The 17,158-nt window shown below is 44.9% G+C and overlaps 1 protein-coding gene across 1 annotated transcript in view; it reads left to right on the top strand.

Moving 5' to 3' along the window:
- The window catches only part of LOC149462036 (uncharacterized), a 199,697-nt gene that overhangs the window by 30,326 nt on the left and 152,213 nt on the right, over window positions 1-17,158 (top strand). The window contains exons 2-5 of the mRNA XM_089677513.1: window positions 3,369-3,471; window positions 3,705-3,859; window positions 12,218-12,304; window positions 15,058-15,208. Coding sequence (XP_089533639.1) covers window positions 3,369-3,471; window positions 3,705-3,859; window positions 12,218-12,304; window positions 15,058-15,208 — 496 coding nt within the window. The remainder of the gene's footprint in view (window positions 1-3,368; window positions 3,472-3,704; window positions 3,860-12,217; window positions 12,305-15,057; window positions 15,209-17,158) is intronic.

The following is a 17,158-nucleotide window of genomic DNA, read 5'->3' on the forward strand; positions in this document are numbered from 1 at the left end:
ATGGGGGAATCCCTCCTGCTGCTCTATTGTATTCTGCCAGCGGGGAGCCTTGTTTGTGCTTCAGCTGGAGTTTAGCTTCAGTTTCAAATCTGCTTGTGCCACTAACACTCCCCTGACAATGCTGCCATCCAAAGGCGCCCCCTGTGCTCCTTCATCCAGAGTGGCAGCACTCTAAGCCCTCATGCACACTGGACGTTTTGATAACGCTGGTAACGTTAACTGTGTAAAGTCGCGTTAAAAATGTGAGTTTTTCAGCTCCTGTGGACAGGTGTCTTTTATACAGGTAACAAAATGAGATTAGCAGCACTCCCTTTAAAAGACTGCTTCTTATCTCAGCTTGTTACCTGTATGAAAGACACCTGGTAGCCAGAAATCCCGCTGAATGATAGGGGATCAAATACTTATTTCCCTCATGAACATGCAAATCAGTGCATAATTTGTTAGACATGCATTTCTTTTGAATTTTTTGTTGCTATTCTGTCTCCCAGTGTTACAATATACCTACCATTCGGTTTTTAGACCGATCATTTCTTTGTGAGTGGGCAAACATTCAAAATCAGCAGGGGATCAAATACTTATTTCCTTCACTGTATGTTACTGGCTAGATCAGCAGGTGAAAACAGAGGGAAAAAGCCTAAAAAAAAAAGAAAAAAAATGCAGCCACCACACCTAATGATTGGTAAGCTGTAACATATTACATTTTTGGTTTTGAGTTTAATACTGCTGTAGCGCTGCTAGATTTTGGGTCTCCCTTTGTCTCCACAGCCAAGCAACATGCATTTTTCCAGCATGCATTCTCAGCCAATAACCAGTCCTTGGCCCTATATGTTTTATTGAGGGAATATTTATTTATTTCAGGTACTTATATAGCGCCATCAATTTACGCAGTGCTTTACATATATATTGTACATTCACATCAGTCCCTAACCCTCAAGGGGCGTACAATCTAAGGTCCCTAACTTACATTCATATACTAGGGCCAATTTAGACAGGATCCAATTAACCTACCAGCATGTCTTTTGGAGTGTGGGAGGAAACTGGAGTATCCAGAGGAAACCCGCACAGGGAGAACATGCAAACTCCAGGCAGGAGGTGCCGTGGCTGGGATTTGAACCAACGGCCCTAGTACTGCCAGGTGGAAGTGCTAACTATTTAGCAACTTTACCCATATAGGTTAGTATCCAGTCACATTCTGTGTATCCAAGAAAGAATCCAGGAATTCCGTCAAAGCAATCCACTGAGCATAAACTTGGATGGGGATAAGGGGGTTATGGGATGTCCAAACTGAGTTCAACAACTTGGAGGACAACTTCTCTAAGTACAACTTGCAGCATAAATGGTTCCTAGACTGTACTCCCTCTGGAAAAATGTCAGACCTTAATGGATCAGCAGCAAATATCCCACCTGCTTTTAGAAACTGTCCCCTTAGTAGAAAATGCCAATGCACCTGGCTTATGAGTGAATCCCAGAGCAAGGAAGGGGTTAGGGTAAGTTGTGGCACTGTCCCGTTTTAAGCTAGCTAAGTATTGCATCTGGCTGCCTTCTCCCTTTGTTGGCACTGGGTGTGGTAAGTAGAGGTACTCACACTGTCCCTTGAAATTCTGCCGCTAGACAAAGACTGCTGTTCAAGCCTCCTGCTGTACAGGTCCTCCCTTGCAATACAGAGTATCTCCGGGATGAGACAGGAGGGTGGTGAAGATCCCTCTGGTCAAACTGCCCCTTTCCTCCCTTCCTCAGCTCCTTCCTAGAGGCAGAGCCCCCAGCCCCAGGGTCCCCTGCAGGTCTCAGAATCCTCAACTCAGCACTCCATACTCCAACCAGCAATGAACCCCCTCCTGGCCAGGCTCTTCAATATTTATGGGCACATCTTACCCTCCTGCCAGGTGATTGGTCAAACTTCCATGAATATTCAAATGCCTGTCCTTGTACCCCTGCCCACTAGCCTCTTGAAGTTTTTAGAAACCTCCAGAACCAGGAGGAGGTGACAGAGGCCTGACCTGCAGAGCTTTCCAGACTAACCTGAGCTTGAACCCCTCAGACATGCTCACTTTAGCGCCGTGTGAGACAAACTACTGTAAATTTACCTAACTATGTACACTGGAGAGTGATACACTGCTTTAACCACTTGCCACCACTGGGCTGCAATGTTCAGGGTGATGTTGTGGTCTTTGGACACAATCCGAGGACAGATGCGGGACTGTCCCAGCAAATCTGGTAAAGTTGGTGATTATGATAATATGTAGCACTATCTGCTTAGGAGTTGCTAGAGATTTTGGTCCCCCTATAGTCCTGCACAGCCAGGCAACAGGTATCCTCACATAGACTTGCATCCAGAGTCAGAAATTAGTTCATGAGGTTTGGTTTTGTTATTTTTATTTAGGGGATTTGAATTGGATAGGGTTGGAGGTGTACAGGATGCCCAAGGGAACGGATAAACTGAGGACAACTTCCTGGAATGTTTTACAAGCCTTCTATGCAGCACAGTCTCCATTGGAAAGCTAGCCAGTATCTCCCTAATGTTCCACCCTAGACCATAGATGAACTCCTCTTCCTTCACCCTTCAATCTGGATGTATCCCTGAACAGGGGATCTGGTTCCTGTTGCTTTAAGAAATGGACAGTCCCATGTCCCAAATCTGGTTTCCCACCAGAGTGCTCATTTCCCTATCTGCCCAGGGGGTGCTGGTGTACTAACTCAGATCCTCTCCTGTACCACTGATGGGTTGGTGGCTACCAGGCATGTTAGTTGGGCCCCTCCTTCCCTGCTGTACAGGTGGTTCTCACTCTGGGGGCCAGTGAAGTTCTAAGCTTTCTTCCTTTCCACCTCTGCTGCCTGTAGGTAGGCTCCTCTCCATTTGGGTTCCCTCACAGGCTCCTGCCTTCAGCCTCACATCTTCCTCACTGTCTTCCACCCAAACTCTCCTGCAAATAAGCAGGCTCACTTACTTTTATGGGTTGTCCTAGCTCCTTGCCAAGCCTCCTGTTGGAGATTGGCTAGAATCCCTCGAGTACAAGCCAGTCACTCCTCAGATCCACACACTGCCTCTAGGCCTTCCTCCAAAGCTCTAGAGCAGGGGGAAATTCCAGAGGGCTGGCCTGCAGAGCCTCTCAGCACCTGACCATAATTTGACCTCCTGACTATTACACCCAGGCTGCTACTCAGCCCTCCTCTCTAACAAGGACTCTAGTTCCCCCTAGCTAGCTAAGAGGGTGCTGCATATATATAAGATATATATATATATATATATATATATATATATATATATTGTGAACACTAATCCTAATCTATGAGAGCTACTCTACTACACTTTGCACTGACAATGTAATGTTCCCTTTTGTTATCTATGGTAACAATAGTTATATTTGCAGGAGGATGATAAGACTGGTGAGGAGAAGCCATCTTGGATCCAGGCTCAGTATGCCAAATACATGCCTGTTCTGAAGAGATCAAAGGATGACACCTCTAACTCAGGTATTGGCTTCACTTGGGAGTAGACTTGAAAATACTCATATACACTACGGCAGACCCTATATATCCAGGCAGGAACCATTTTGAGTTCTTATTACAAAAGGTTACCTAAAAGGTGTGTGTGTGTTTTATTTAAATTGCCAGCATATGCTAGATTTATATGACGGCCAGCAATATGAAGAAAACCACAATAATGTCATCTGCTGTTTTCATGGCTTGTCTTTTGATGAATTCAGGTCGCAGTACAACAGAAACCTACTCTGGGCTCCAGGCAAAGAATGAGGACCAAAGTGAAAATTTGGTTCATCTCCCTGAAGAAGTCGCTATTAGAGGGTCTAATGACACCATCCTGAATTATTTTATAAAATTATCCAAAAATGAAGATGAACAGGTAACTGTCAATATGTAACAAACACCCTTAATATTATAAAAGGCTATAAAAAGGGTCTGTCTATCCATAAGTGGGATTTTTGTTGTCGGTGGGGCCTAGAAGGCTGCATCAGCACTTGGGTTCTACCAACAAAATGGAAATATAAGTGCAGCCCTGGTTGGACTTTTATCCTTGCCCACCAGCCAAGGGAGAACTGGGCTGGGATTCTCTGCCGTCCTGAGACTGGACTTTAGTCCCACCCACTGGTGCAAGAAGGAAGAGAATAGCACGTGCTATAGAGAAGAGATAGGACCACGAGGCTATGTGGGGAAAGCAGGGCAGCCTGATTTTGCAGAAACGCACTACAGTTAGTTTAACATGGGTTCCTATGGGATGTGTTCACATCTATGCGTTTTAAAGACACTGTGTTTTTGGAAAGGGTCAGGGACTTTTGTAAACACAACACGGTGCGGTTTTGGTTCAATGGACACACGGCACAAACACATGTAGTGCATTTTTGATGCAATTTGCTTTTTGGGGTTTATTTGCCAATAGAAAAGTATTGACTTTGATGCCACTTTGGATGGATGCGACTTTGATGCGGAGCCTAATGTGACGTCACCACGCTTAGTGATTACCGATCAGAAGGAATACATTGCCACTTATACGTTTGCTGCAGGTTTGGAAATACAATGTCTGTTTCCTTTTATCCAAATGTGAGTGCAATATTGTTGTTTTAAATACATTTTTACATTAGGACATACTGCACTATTTTATTATTTTTATTTATTTATTACAGGTACTTATATAGCGCCGTCGATTTATGCAGTGCTTTACATATATACTGTACATTCACATCAGTCCCTAACCCTCAAGGGGCGTACAATCTAAGGTCCCTAACTCACATTCATACATACACATACTAGGGACAATTTAGACAGGAGCCAATTTACCTACCAGCATGTCTTTGGAGTGTGGGAGGAAACCGGAGTATGTGGAGGAAACCCACACAGGCACAACATGCAAACTCCAATCAGGTGGTGCCGTGGTTGGGATTCAACCCAATGACCTTAGTACTGCCAGGTGGAAGTGCTAACCATTTAGCTACTGTACTGCTCATCATGAATTATTATGTCTTATATGCTCATGGACCTGAGAATGGAGTTTGAAGGGAGTACAGGGTCAGAGTGGTGTTCCATCATCTGCCAGGGATCAAGGATTTGAGGTTAACCCCTAGAGTGCTGTTGACTTTTTCATCAATTTGAAAGCCAAATCCATTTTTATTCTTGCTTCCATCAGACCTCTGAGGTATTCTTTCTCTTCAATGTTATTGGACCAGTGGTCACTCTTTTTCTTCTTTTGTATTTTGTGAAAGCACTATCTACACAATATACTTTTTTTTTTTTATTTGAGCGCAATTATGTTGGACTATCACTTTTTGATTTACAATAGAAAAGTATTGACTTTGATGCCACTTTGAGACAACTTTAGACAACTGTGTTGCAACTTTTTTTTTCTATTAGGAAAGTATGACAGTTCTGTTCTTGTAGTGTGACTTTGATGTGACTTTACACTCTCTGCCACTCAAATAGCATCAAAGTTGCATCAAAGTCTCACACATTCAAAAGTCGAATCCAAGCTGAATCAAAGTCACACCCATCCAAAGTTGCATAAAAGTCCCACTCGTCCAAAGTCACACCTATCCAAAGTCACATCAAAGTCACACTCATCCAAAGTCAAATCAAAGTGGCATCTAAGTCAATACTTTCCTGTTGAAAAAAAATAAAAAAAACACAAAACACATAATAAATGCGTGTTCAAAAATGCACTGCAAAACGCATCAATCACAACACGCAGAGGTGTGAACCTAGCTTCAGGGAGGATAGATTGTGGTGACTGGGAGCCCAGCAACAGTGGCACAGGCTGCAATAGACAGAGCAAGGAGAACCTGGAGAGACTATGTTGTAGACCACAGGTGTCAAACACAAGGCAATAGCTAGCAGGGTAAGACGATGGTCAGAGCTGAGAGGCTCTGCAGACCAGCCCTCTGGAATTTCCTCCTGCTCTAGAACTTTGGAGAAAGGTCTAGAACACAGGTGTCAAACACAAGGCCCAATGGCTGAATCCGGTCCTCCAGGCCATTTCATGTGGCTCTTGCACCTCTCCTGCAGGTACCCCCTTATCTCCAGCACCTACCTTGTCTCAGCAGTCTCCAGCAGAGAGGAGAACAGAAGAAATCTGCCAAATCCTCCTCATCCCCGCACCCCCTCATCACTGCCTCCCCTGGTCTCAGCATTCAGCAGACTCTTGTAACTGATTCCACTCCTCTGGTCGTCCTCCAGACCCTGCAGTTTCTGCTTTTCAGCTCTGCCCCCAAAGGGGGTGAATGGTGATCTTAGGGAAGGTGTGGGATTCTTGACATCTGATGTAATGGGGGGGTAGGGTGCTCTGGACATCTAGTCTTACAAATACAACCGGCCCTTTGAGGGCAACCATAATGCTGATACAGTTCGTGGGGAAATTAAGTTTGACACCCCTGTTGTAGACTGAGCTGCTCCGACCGAGAGCCAGGAACTGCACAAAACGGAGAGATACAGAGCTGCAGAGAGCCTGGAAAGAGAACCAGGCTGCAGATAGTGCTGCTGTGCTGAACCACATGATCTATGTGAACATAAATCACAGGGACAGACTTGAGAGGGAAGTTTCATAATGTTGTGTGACTTTTGGTCTGACCTCCCAAGGATGGACCACTAAGGTCTGAGGACACCAATACAACATTGGTGGTGAGAGGGCTTTTTTGCCACTTGTATTTGTACTAATCTTGCATGCTGGCTGTTTTTAGACCTTGCTGCTATAGCACAATCCAGCCCAGCCATGTTGGGAAGCTTCCTTGTGGATGTACGGAGTTATAGGCCTAAATGCCGGTAGACTGGATATCTATTCTCCCACTGGCTAGTGGTGTAGTCAGGGACTGAGCACTAAAGAATAAGCCACCTTGCCACTATCAGTGTTTTTCATTATCATGGTGATATTTTCTCTAGCTGCTGCTGCCATTAAAGTTGGTTATTATATTTAGCCAGGCCCTTCCCAGTCAATTCAGGGAACAAAAATTACCTGTGTTACTGTGCTACCCATTATTTTGGTACTCTGTAACATGTCTGCTTTAGTGCCCTTTCACACAAGCAGACTACTGGTTCATTCACCCCTACGGACTGGTGTCCATTAACACCTGCCTACCTCCGGGTCCAATTCTGTCTGCAAAAAAATACAAATCCGTCCTCTTCCATTTAGGTGGATCCGATCAAAGATGCTAATACACCAGGATTAGTGATGGGCCAAACACCCCTCCTGTTCGGTTTTCGGTCTAACATTTGAACCTAATGAAAGTTCAACTGTGAACTTTGAACCAGGACAATTCACTAAGCGGTATCTTACCTCATCCGAGAATGCGGTAACATACCACACAGCATTTTTTTAAAACAGTTATTTTATTAAGTCATGCTGTATTTTAGTAGTGAAAACAGGTTCCCCGCTGACAGCTGAATATAAAAAGAATTGCTGACAATTAAAAATTTTGCAAAAAAAAACAGCATGGGGTTCCCCTCCTATCCCAAGACCTTCAGGTCTGGTATGGTTTTAAGGGTAACCCCACTCCAAAATGTTTTAAAAAATGGCGTGGGGGTCCTCCGAAAATCCATACCAGACCCTTATTTGAGCATGCAGCCCGTCAGGTCAGGAAAGGGGGAGCAAGCGAGCACTCCCTGAACCATACCAGGCCACATACCCTCAGCATTGGGGGATGCTTTGGGGCAGGGGGGCTCCCCCCTCAAAGCACCTTGTCCCCATGTTGATGGGGACAAGGGCCTCTTCCCCGCAACCATGGCAGGGGGTTGTGGGGGTCTGCTAGTGGGGGGCTTATTGGAATCTGGAAGCCCCCAAATCCAGCCCCCCCATGTGAATTGGTATGGGGTACATGGTAAAAAAGTGTAGTGTAAAAAGTGACCGTAGACAGTCTTTAAGTCCTTTAATTAAAACAAAAATGTAAAAAATGTCCACTGAAGTAGATCCAGCATGGACCTGAAAAAAAGAAAAAGGCTCCGCTCTCGATGCTGGCTTCCTCCATCTGACAGCTGCACCGGCTTAACAGTTATTAAATATCTAAGGGGCAGAGTCACCTAGTGACATCTACCGGGTGACCCCACCCCTTGAGACATCACCGTGTGCTGTGATTGGCAAAAGCATTGCACTTATCCTGTGGATAGGTGCATTGCTTTGGCCAATCACAATGCACTGTCAAAGCGCAGTGCATTGAAGGGAGTGGTGGGTGAGCAGCCCACTGAACGCCCTTAGCGTTCATGTGTTCACCGAACACACAAACGGCCGATGTTTGAGTCAGACTTATATTCAACTCAAACATCAAGCCCTACACTAACTGGGACCTGTGAGTGGATCCCCTGCTGATCGGGATGGAGTCCACCCTGTGTGAAAGGGGCCTTACTGTCATAAGATCTTGGTTGCTATTTTGTTGCAGTCCTAAAAACCACATTGCTTTGTTACTGGTGTGTTGGTGAGTTGTGTCAGTTAAGGGTGGGTCACCACCAGGAAGGGTGACCTCCCAGCCGCTCTTGGGTGTAAAGAGTCCAGTCACACCCAGGGGCGGACTGACAACTCATGGGGCCCCTGTGTCCTCGCCCACACTCAAACTACACCCGAAAAAGCCTATGAAAGGTACCAGGGGCATCTCATGAGCCCCCTACTGACCCCGGGCCCTTGGGCAGTGACTGGGTTCCCAAATGGTCAGTCCGCCCCTGGTCACACCACCATGCTGTGATAACATGCGTTCATTCTGAATTGCACCCCAACACACCTGATGTTGAAGATGTAGATTAAGAAGAATGAAGATATCAAAAAATAAATGAAGAAGAATGAAGATGAAGAAGAAGCTTATCCAAGCCCCCTCTTCAGTTCTAATGAGTGTCAGGATAACAAAACCCACAATTTATATCCATGCAAGTAGCATCAATACCTGGATTCATCCACCATGGAATGTGTCAAGGCAGATGTCATTGTCCAATAACAGAATGGGAGGTGTGAAAATTGTGCAACTTGTTCTAGTAACATAATCCCATTCTTGGTGCCAGGAAGTCTGCTATATTGGATGAATGATCGTTTGTGTTTTTTTTTTTTTTTTGCATGCTAGTCTCATATTGAAAGTGAAGAGGTTACTAAAGGTACAAAAATTCTTGTATGAAAGAACAAGAATTTGAAAGTGATGTAATGTATTTGTATTGTATTTTTGGATGAAATCTGTTCTGAATAAACAAAAATTGTACGATCTGGCATCGTACAAGAAGAAATTTCATGAATTTTCGGACGAAAGCTGTGTACTGACGATCAGATTATTGTACGATCCAGGCCTGGACTGGCCATAGGGCACACCGGGCATTTGCCCAGAGGGCCGGGGCTTTGGGGTCGCATGTACATGATATGGGGTGCAATGCAAATCAGATAAAACAGCTGAGCTGCCCCTTGTCTTGAGCCCACGCCGCTCCTCGTTTTCTCTGTGGTTGCTCAGTCAGGTTCCCCCTGTATGGCCTTCGGTGCAGGGGGCAGGAGCTAATGGTCAGCAGACCTGTGGGCCTGCTGCCAGATAGGTGTCAAAGCTGCTACCACAGACACCACAGGGAGCCAGCCTGAACCAAATAAAAGTGAGTGCCAGCCTGACACAGCCAGTGAACACTTACTGTTAGAACAAACTATAGGACAATTTGTATAGACTTGCTGGACTGGGCTGTCTGTTTGCTGGACTGGGCTGTCTGTTTGCTGGTCTGGGCTGTCTCTTTGCTGAACTAGAATGTCTCTTTGCTGGACTGGAATGTCTCTTTTCTGGATTTTGCTTTCTGTTTGCTTGATTTGGGATGTCTCCTTGCTGGATTGGGCTGTCTCTTTGCTGGATGGGTCTGTCTGCTGGACTGGGCTGTCTCTTTGCTGGACTGGGCAGTTTCTTTGCTATATGGAGATTTATCTTTGCTGGATTGGGCTGTCTCTTTTCTGGATAAAGCTGTCTCTTTGCTGGACTGGGCTGTCTCTTTGCTGGACTGGGCTGTCTCTTTGCTGGACTGGGCTGTCTCTTTGTCGGATTGGGCTGTCTCTCTGCTGGACAGGACTGTCTCTTTGCTGGACTGGGCCATCTCCTTGCTGGATTGGGCTGTATTTTTGCTTTACTAGGCTGTCTGCTGGACTGGGCTTTCTTTTTGCTTGACCGGGCTGTCTGCTGGACTGGGCTGTCTCTTTGCTGGATTGGGTTGTCTCTGTGCTAGACTGAGCAGTGTCCTTAATATATGGGGATGTCTTTTTGCTGGACTGTGCTGTCTCCTTGCGGGACTGATGTCTCTTTGCTGAACTGGAATGTCTCTTTGCTGAATTGGGCTGTCTTTGTTGGATGGGGCAGTCTCTTTGCTGGACTTGAATATCTCTTTACTGAACTGGGGTGTCTCTTTGCTGGACTGGAATGTCTCTTTGCTGAATTGGGCTGTCTTTTTGCTGGACTGGAATGTCTGTTTGCTGGACTGGGCAGTCTTTGCTATATGGGGATGTCTCTTTGCTGGACTGGGCTGTCTCTTTGCTGGACTGGGCTGTCTCTTTGCTGGACTGGGCTGTCTGTTTTGTGGACTGGGCTGTCTCTTTGCTATATGGGAATGTCTCTTTTCTGGCTTGGACTATCTCATCTCTTTGCTGGACTGGACTGTCTCCTTGCTGAATTTGGCTGTCTCTTTATTGGATGGGATGTCCCTTTGCTGGACTGGGCTGTCGCTTTGCTATATGGGCTGTCTCTGTGCTGGACTGGGCTGTCGCTTTGCTATATGGGCTGTCTCTGTGCTGGGCTGTCTCTTTGCTATATATGATGTCTCTTTGCTGGAGGGGCTGCATCTTTGCTGGATGGGGATGTCTCTTTGCTGGACTAAGCTATTTCTTTGCTATAAGGGGATGTCTTTTTTTCTATATGGGGATGATTCTTTGCTGGATTGGGCTGTCTCTTTGCTTGACTGACCTGTCTTTTTGCTGGATTGGGATGTCTCTTTGCTCGACTGGGCAGTCTCTTTGCTGGACGGGGCTGTCTCTTTGCTGGACGGGGCTGTCTCTTTGCTGGACGGGGCTGTCTCTTTGCTGGATTTTGATATCTCTTTGCTGGATTTTGATATCTCTTTGCTGGATTTTGATATCTCTTTGCTGGATTTTGATATCTCTTTGCTGGATTTTGATATCTCTTTGCTGAATTGGGCCGTATCTTTGTTGAACATATAGGAGGCACTGGGATTAGAGAGAAGGGGGGGGGGGTATGACTGCAAGTGGCACTGTGATAGGGGGCTGTGATTGCTAGGGGCACTGTGATATAAAGGGAACTGCACTATAAAGGGGCACTGTGATATAAAGGAAACTGCACTGTATTGATTACAGTGCTGCTTTACAGTGCAGTTTCCTTTATATCACAGTGCCCCTTTATGTTACAGTGCAGAGGACTGACTCTGTGAATATTCTGTCACCAACCGCCCCTGCAAATGTCCAACCCCTATTCCCCGCCCCCACCCGTTCCCTGGAGAAATCGGCTGCTAACTATAAAATGCCTCAGAAAGCAGTATTTTTCATATGATTTTCTGATCGTGTGTACTAGGCTGTACTCCAGGGGGGGACTGACAACTCATGGGGCCCCCAGGCAATAGGAGACCATGGGGCCCCTGTGTCCTTGCCCACACTCAAACCGCACCAAAAAAAGCCTATGACAAAAGGTACCAGGGGCATCTCATGGGGCCCCCTTCTGACCCCGGGCCCTCGGGCGGTGCCCGAGTTCCCAAATAGTCAGTCCGCCCCTGCTGTACTCTTTCAGTTGGGTAGCTGAATGTTTGAATTATCAAATCCCCATGGTAGAGATGTTAAAACAGCATTATATGTGGAAACCACCTATGAGAACTTAAAAAGTGGTTTGGATAAACTACAAAATGTCCTTAACATTACCAAACAGTTCCAGCTGAATGTGACTAGCCACTATTAGCTATATAAAATTTTAAAAAGGCCTTATCAACTGCAAACAAAAATAAAGAAAAAAAGAAAAGTGAAATCAGTGACCTGGCTGTGCTGTCTGTTTTGGCCTGGTTGTCCAACACCCATTATGGGAGCAGAAGTGTTCTTTCCAGGTTCAGACCAGGCCTGGCCTGGTCTTCTATCTTACATACCTAAGATAGAAGACACAAAGGGATACCAGTAAAAGTATTGTTTTCATTCAGAGCAAGAATTACAGCTTTTCTTTAAATTAGAAAAAAAATGGCTTGTTGTCAATTTAGATGTGCATGAACAAAGTAATCCATTTATGACACATTACAGATTAAGTTTGAAGCCATTGAACAGCAACTTTCCAAAGGCTGTGATGTGAATGAAGTTGACAAGTATGGACAGACAGTTATGCATGAGGTAAGACTGAAGATACAAACCCTCACTGCTTTGGAGCACCTTTGGCCTTGATGACAGTTGTGGAGACTCCAAGGGGTTTATTTACTAAAGCTGGAGAGTCCAAAATCAGACTCCCTTCTGCATAGAAACCAATCAGCTTCTAACCTCAGCTTGTTCAATGAAGCTTTGGCAATGAGACCTGGAAGCTGATTGGTTTCTATGCAGAAGGGAGTCTGATTTTGGACTCTCCAGCTTTAGTAAATAAACCCCCAAGTGTTCTGCAGGGCCCCAGAGCTTGAAGTGGACCTATACACTCACTGGCCACTTTCTTAGGTACACCTTGCTAGTGCCAAGAAAATCTCCCCCACACCATCACACCATCATCACCAGCCTGAACTGTTGATACAAGGCAGGATGGATCCATGCATTCATGTTGTTTATGCCAAATTCTGACCCGACCATCTGAATGTTGCAGCAACCAGTCTGCCCATTTTCCTCTGACATCAACAAGGCATTTTCGTCTCCACAATTGCCACTCACTGGATACTTTTTTGTTTTTGGACCATTCTCTGTAAACTCTAGAGATGGTTGTGCATGAAGATCCCAGCAGATCAGCAGTTTTTAAAATACTCAGACCAGTCCGTCTGGCACCAACGACCATGCCACATTCAAAGTCACTTAAATCTCCTTTCTTCCCCATTCTGATGCTCGATTTGAACGTCAGTAAGTTGTCTTCACCACGTCTACATGCCTAAATGCATTGAATTGCTGCCATGTGATTGGCTCATTAGCAATTTGTGTTACCAAGCAATTGAACAGGTGTACCTAATAAAGTGGCCGGTGAGTGTTTGGAGCTTTCCACAGGAATATATTTTTGACACAATATACAGCAGCAAGATTATTTATTGGAAAAGCTCTACCTATTGTCTGTCTGATGAGAGGTGCACTTGAAGCTGTTACCCCACAGAGATCAGTACAGTTCACACTTCCCATGTTTAAAAGGTACATTCTTCATTCCAGTTGATTTAATAAGTGTTGTGTCAAACTTTGAGTTTGCTATGGCGGCAGGCCAGTTACAACTCTAATTCTTCGGATAATATAATATTCATCCAGTCACTAACAATACACGGCTGATATTGCTTAGCCAAATGTAAGCTCTTTTGGCAATTTACCCTAGAGAGGAACATTACGCCCTACTAGAAAGAGTGGAACACATTGTGTGTATCAATATTGGTTGTTACTGAAGTATTGATGTAAAAATCCCATATACCCCTGAGGTTTTCTGGACTCTTTTTCTCTTTTTTGGAATATATTCTTTCTGCAATATATTCTCAGATGCAGTTTTTTCACTGGAAGAGAATGTATTCTAAAAAGATAGCCTTGAAGATATATAGAGTTTGTACATGAACTCTATTTGATTCAATAGCCAAACCCAGCATTGGTTTTCTCTGGGAAGATCCGGGGAACCAGAAGAGCCATGAGATATTTATGAAAAATGTTGCTTGAAGTTAGACCTACTACCTACTCTCTACTAGCACAGTTGCTGAAATCTTTATTATTACTATACAGGATTTATGTAGCACCAACAGTTTGGGCAGCGATTTCAATTATAAAGTGAGATAGTACAGTTTCAATACAAGCGGGTTATGAGGGCCCTGCTCACCTATAATCTAAAAGGGAGGACAAGTGATACAAAATGTAATGACTGTATGGGGATGAGTTGATGGAGAAAGCACAGTACAGTTGTTAGGTGAAGGTGTGATAGGCTTCCATGAAGAGTTGAGCCTTTTGGGCATCACCTAAAGGCAGACAGTGTGGAAGATACCTGGACAGATTGGGTTAGAGAGTTTCAGAGAGACTTTAGAGAAATCCTGGAGGTAAACATGGGAGAAGGTGACGAGGGAGCTAGACAACAGGAGGTCTCAGGAGGAGCAGAGTGGACAGTATGGGTGACATTTTTAGATGATATTGGTAATATACCTTGATGCAAAGTTGTGGGTCTCTTACTATGTTTTTGTTAGAAATTAGAATTTTATTTATTAGGTAAGCGGAAGCCAGGAAAGATTGGCAGAGAGTGGACACTGAATGGTTGGAAAGGTGCATGATTCTGGCAGTAGCATCCATGATAGACAGAAGAGGAAATAGCTTGTGTAGAGGAAGCCGCAGTAGTTGAGGTGAGAGATAATGAGAGAGTGAATTGGTAGCTTGGTGGTGCCATTTACTGGTTTTAAGCAACTCACCTACCACCACTCCAGATCTTTCCAACTGTGGTTATTAGAATAGAGTCACATAGCTGCTGTCAAAAGGCACGAGGTGTCCTCATACTGACTGCAACTACGTGGCCCCCTCCTACCTGTGGCTACATCGTAGAAGCCATAGCTGGACCAAGTCTAGAGTGACCATAGGGGTGTACCTGTTACCTTTCAAAACCCAGCTGTAGCCAAAACATTTCATTTTGTTTTAGATTGTAGTTTAGAGCCTTTGTTGGCTTTTTATTGCCATCTAGTTCCATTATCCAGTTCATAGCATGTGTTATCTATTTGCATGCAGTAGGGATGTGCATAGTAGTCACCAGCCACTTTATATAGAACAGAGATGCACAAAGACTTCCAACTGCACTGAATGACCATCTGTAGCTGGCACAGTTCAGGTGACATGGTTCCTATCCAACCCTTGGGGCCTAGACACCTTGTGTGACTCCTAGTCTTCTGCCATGTATTATACTGCATACTGTTCTCAGTCTTTGATTTTAACACTGTGTGTCTCACACCTAGGTAGCCAAAAGCTGGCACATTGAAGTCGCCCAGTTCATGATTGAGCACGGGGCTAACATAAACAAGGCAGACCAGCATGGCATCACCCCTCTACACGTAGCAGCTGCTGTGGATTACCCAGATATGGTCTCCTTATTACTAAAGAGAGGAGGTAATATAACAGTATTGTCACTTTAGAAATAATAAATATAAGATTCGGTATGAAGAAAAAAAATAAAATTAAGTCCAAAATCTATTATTTGATATTTCTGTAAGTTGTATGTTCTACATGTTGATCTGATATTGGTATACTAATTTATATAAAGCAGATTACAGGTACTGCATATTTAAAGCAAAACTCCTGCCTACTTCTTCCTAAATTAAAGTATAATTTTACCCTAGAAATAATGACATTACATTAACCAGGAATATACTGCAGGTACCTTATGGAACATACAGTATTGCACCATATTTGTTTTTGTCCATGCTCCATTTTTGTTTTCTTCAATCAGCACTTGAAAGCAGGGGCGGACTGACCATTCGAGCACTCGGGCACTGCCCGAGGACCCAGAGTCAGTAGGGGGCCCCATGAAATGCCCCTGTTACCTTTTTAATAGGCTTTTTTGGGTGTGCTTTGAGTGTGGGCAAGGACACAGGGACCCCATGATCCCTCTTGCCCGGGGGCCCATTAATTTTCAGTCTGCCCCTGCTTGAAAGTGCAATTCTAGTTTCAGCAACACTATAGATATACAAGCAGGGTGTTTCTCTTCCCCTTCCCCCTCCATACTATCTTTGTCCTGTAATTGACATGATAAGGATAAAGTCACATCCATTAAAGACAATTTTTTTGGCATAGTACGAGGGGCGACTGAAAAGTTCTCGGCCTAACCATGAAGCATTTGTCTTAGCCCAATTTTATTTTTGCTACTTACAGTACATATCTTTGCAAGGTTCCATACCTGTCACGGTGTAAGGTCAGGTTCAGAGACCAGTTGCTATAGCAGTAAAAGGCTTACCTGGAACCAGCAGGATAGGTACACCAGCGGATCCCCCTGGGAATGACGCAGGCTCACCTGAGGTGCGGGGTCTAAGTATTAACCGGTATTCACCAGAGCTCCTAATGGTGGAGATGGATTGGGCTGCGTGTTAATACCAGGTCGCAGATCTCAGGATCACCCCACCAGGGAATGAGCAGACTGGGAACCAATAGCGGATCAACAGGTTAGGGATCAGACGAAAGCAGAGTCGGTCACAAGCCAAGGGTCGGTCACAAATGGTAGCAGATCAATCGTGGTCAGGAACAAGCCAAAGGTCAGTAGCGGAGGTGTAGACAGCAGCAGGAACAGTAGCAGGAATATTGGCTGGAAAGGCACAATAATCTGGCAAGGAGGAAGTCCAAGGACATGGCTTATATAGGAAGTTCATGGGAGGAGCAAGGAGTTCAAGGTTCAAGAGCAAACAAGGCACAAGGCAGGATTATCCAATAGATGAGGCAAAGTGTTGTCCAGCATCCCAGGTAGCTCAGTGAGTAGAGTTACTGCCTGACACAGTAGAAGTCCCAGGTTCAAGTCCAGGCCCTGACAGTACTCCCCTCCTCCCAGGACGTCCTCTGGACGTCTTAGGACTAGGCTTGCGTGGAAACCTCTGGTGGAATTCTCTTGTTAGTCTAGGAGCATGAACATTCTCCTCAGGCTCCCAAGAATTTTCTTCTGGTCCATATCCTTCCCATTGAACCAGATACTGTAACTTATTCCTAAAGATCCTGGAATCAAGGATTTTCTCCACCACAAATTCTTCTTCACCCTGTACCTCAACAGGTGGAGGAGGTGGAAAAATTCTTCCAGGGAAAGGATTTTCCTGAAACGGTTTGAGTAGTGATATATGAAAAACAGGGTGAATCCTCATACTATCTGGAAGCTGTAAGCGAAAGGTGACTGGGTTGATTTGGGCAGAAATCTGAAAAGGACCCATAAACTTTTGACCCAACTTAGCAGATGGCACCTGGACCTTCAAATTCTTTGTTGATAACCAAACTTTTTCACCCACATGAAACGTAGGAAGTGTTCTCCGGTGTCTGTCTGCAGACTTTTTGTAATACTCCTGAGCTTCCCTCAAAGTCTCA

Source organism: Staurois parvus, unplaced genomic scaffold (genome assembly GCF_062004578.1).
Source record: "Staurois parvus isolate SC_StPar_1 unplaced genomic scaffold, SC_StPar_1.0 ptg000187l, whole genome shotgun sequence".
Classification (NCBI taxonomy): Eukaryota; Metazoa; Chordata; class Amphibia; order Anura; family Ranidae; genus Staurois; species Staurois parvus.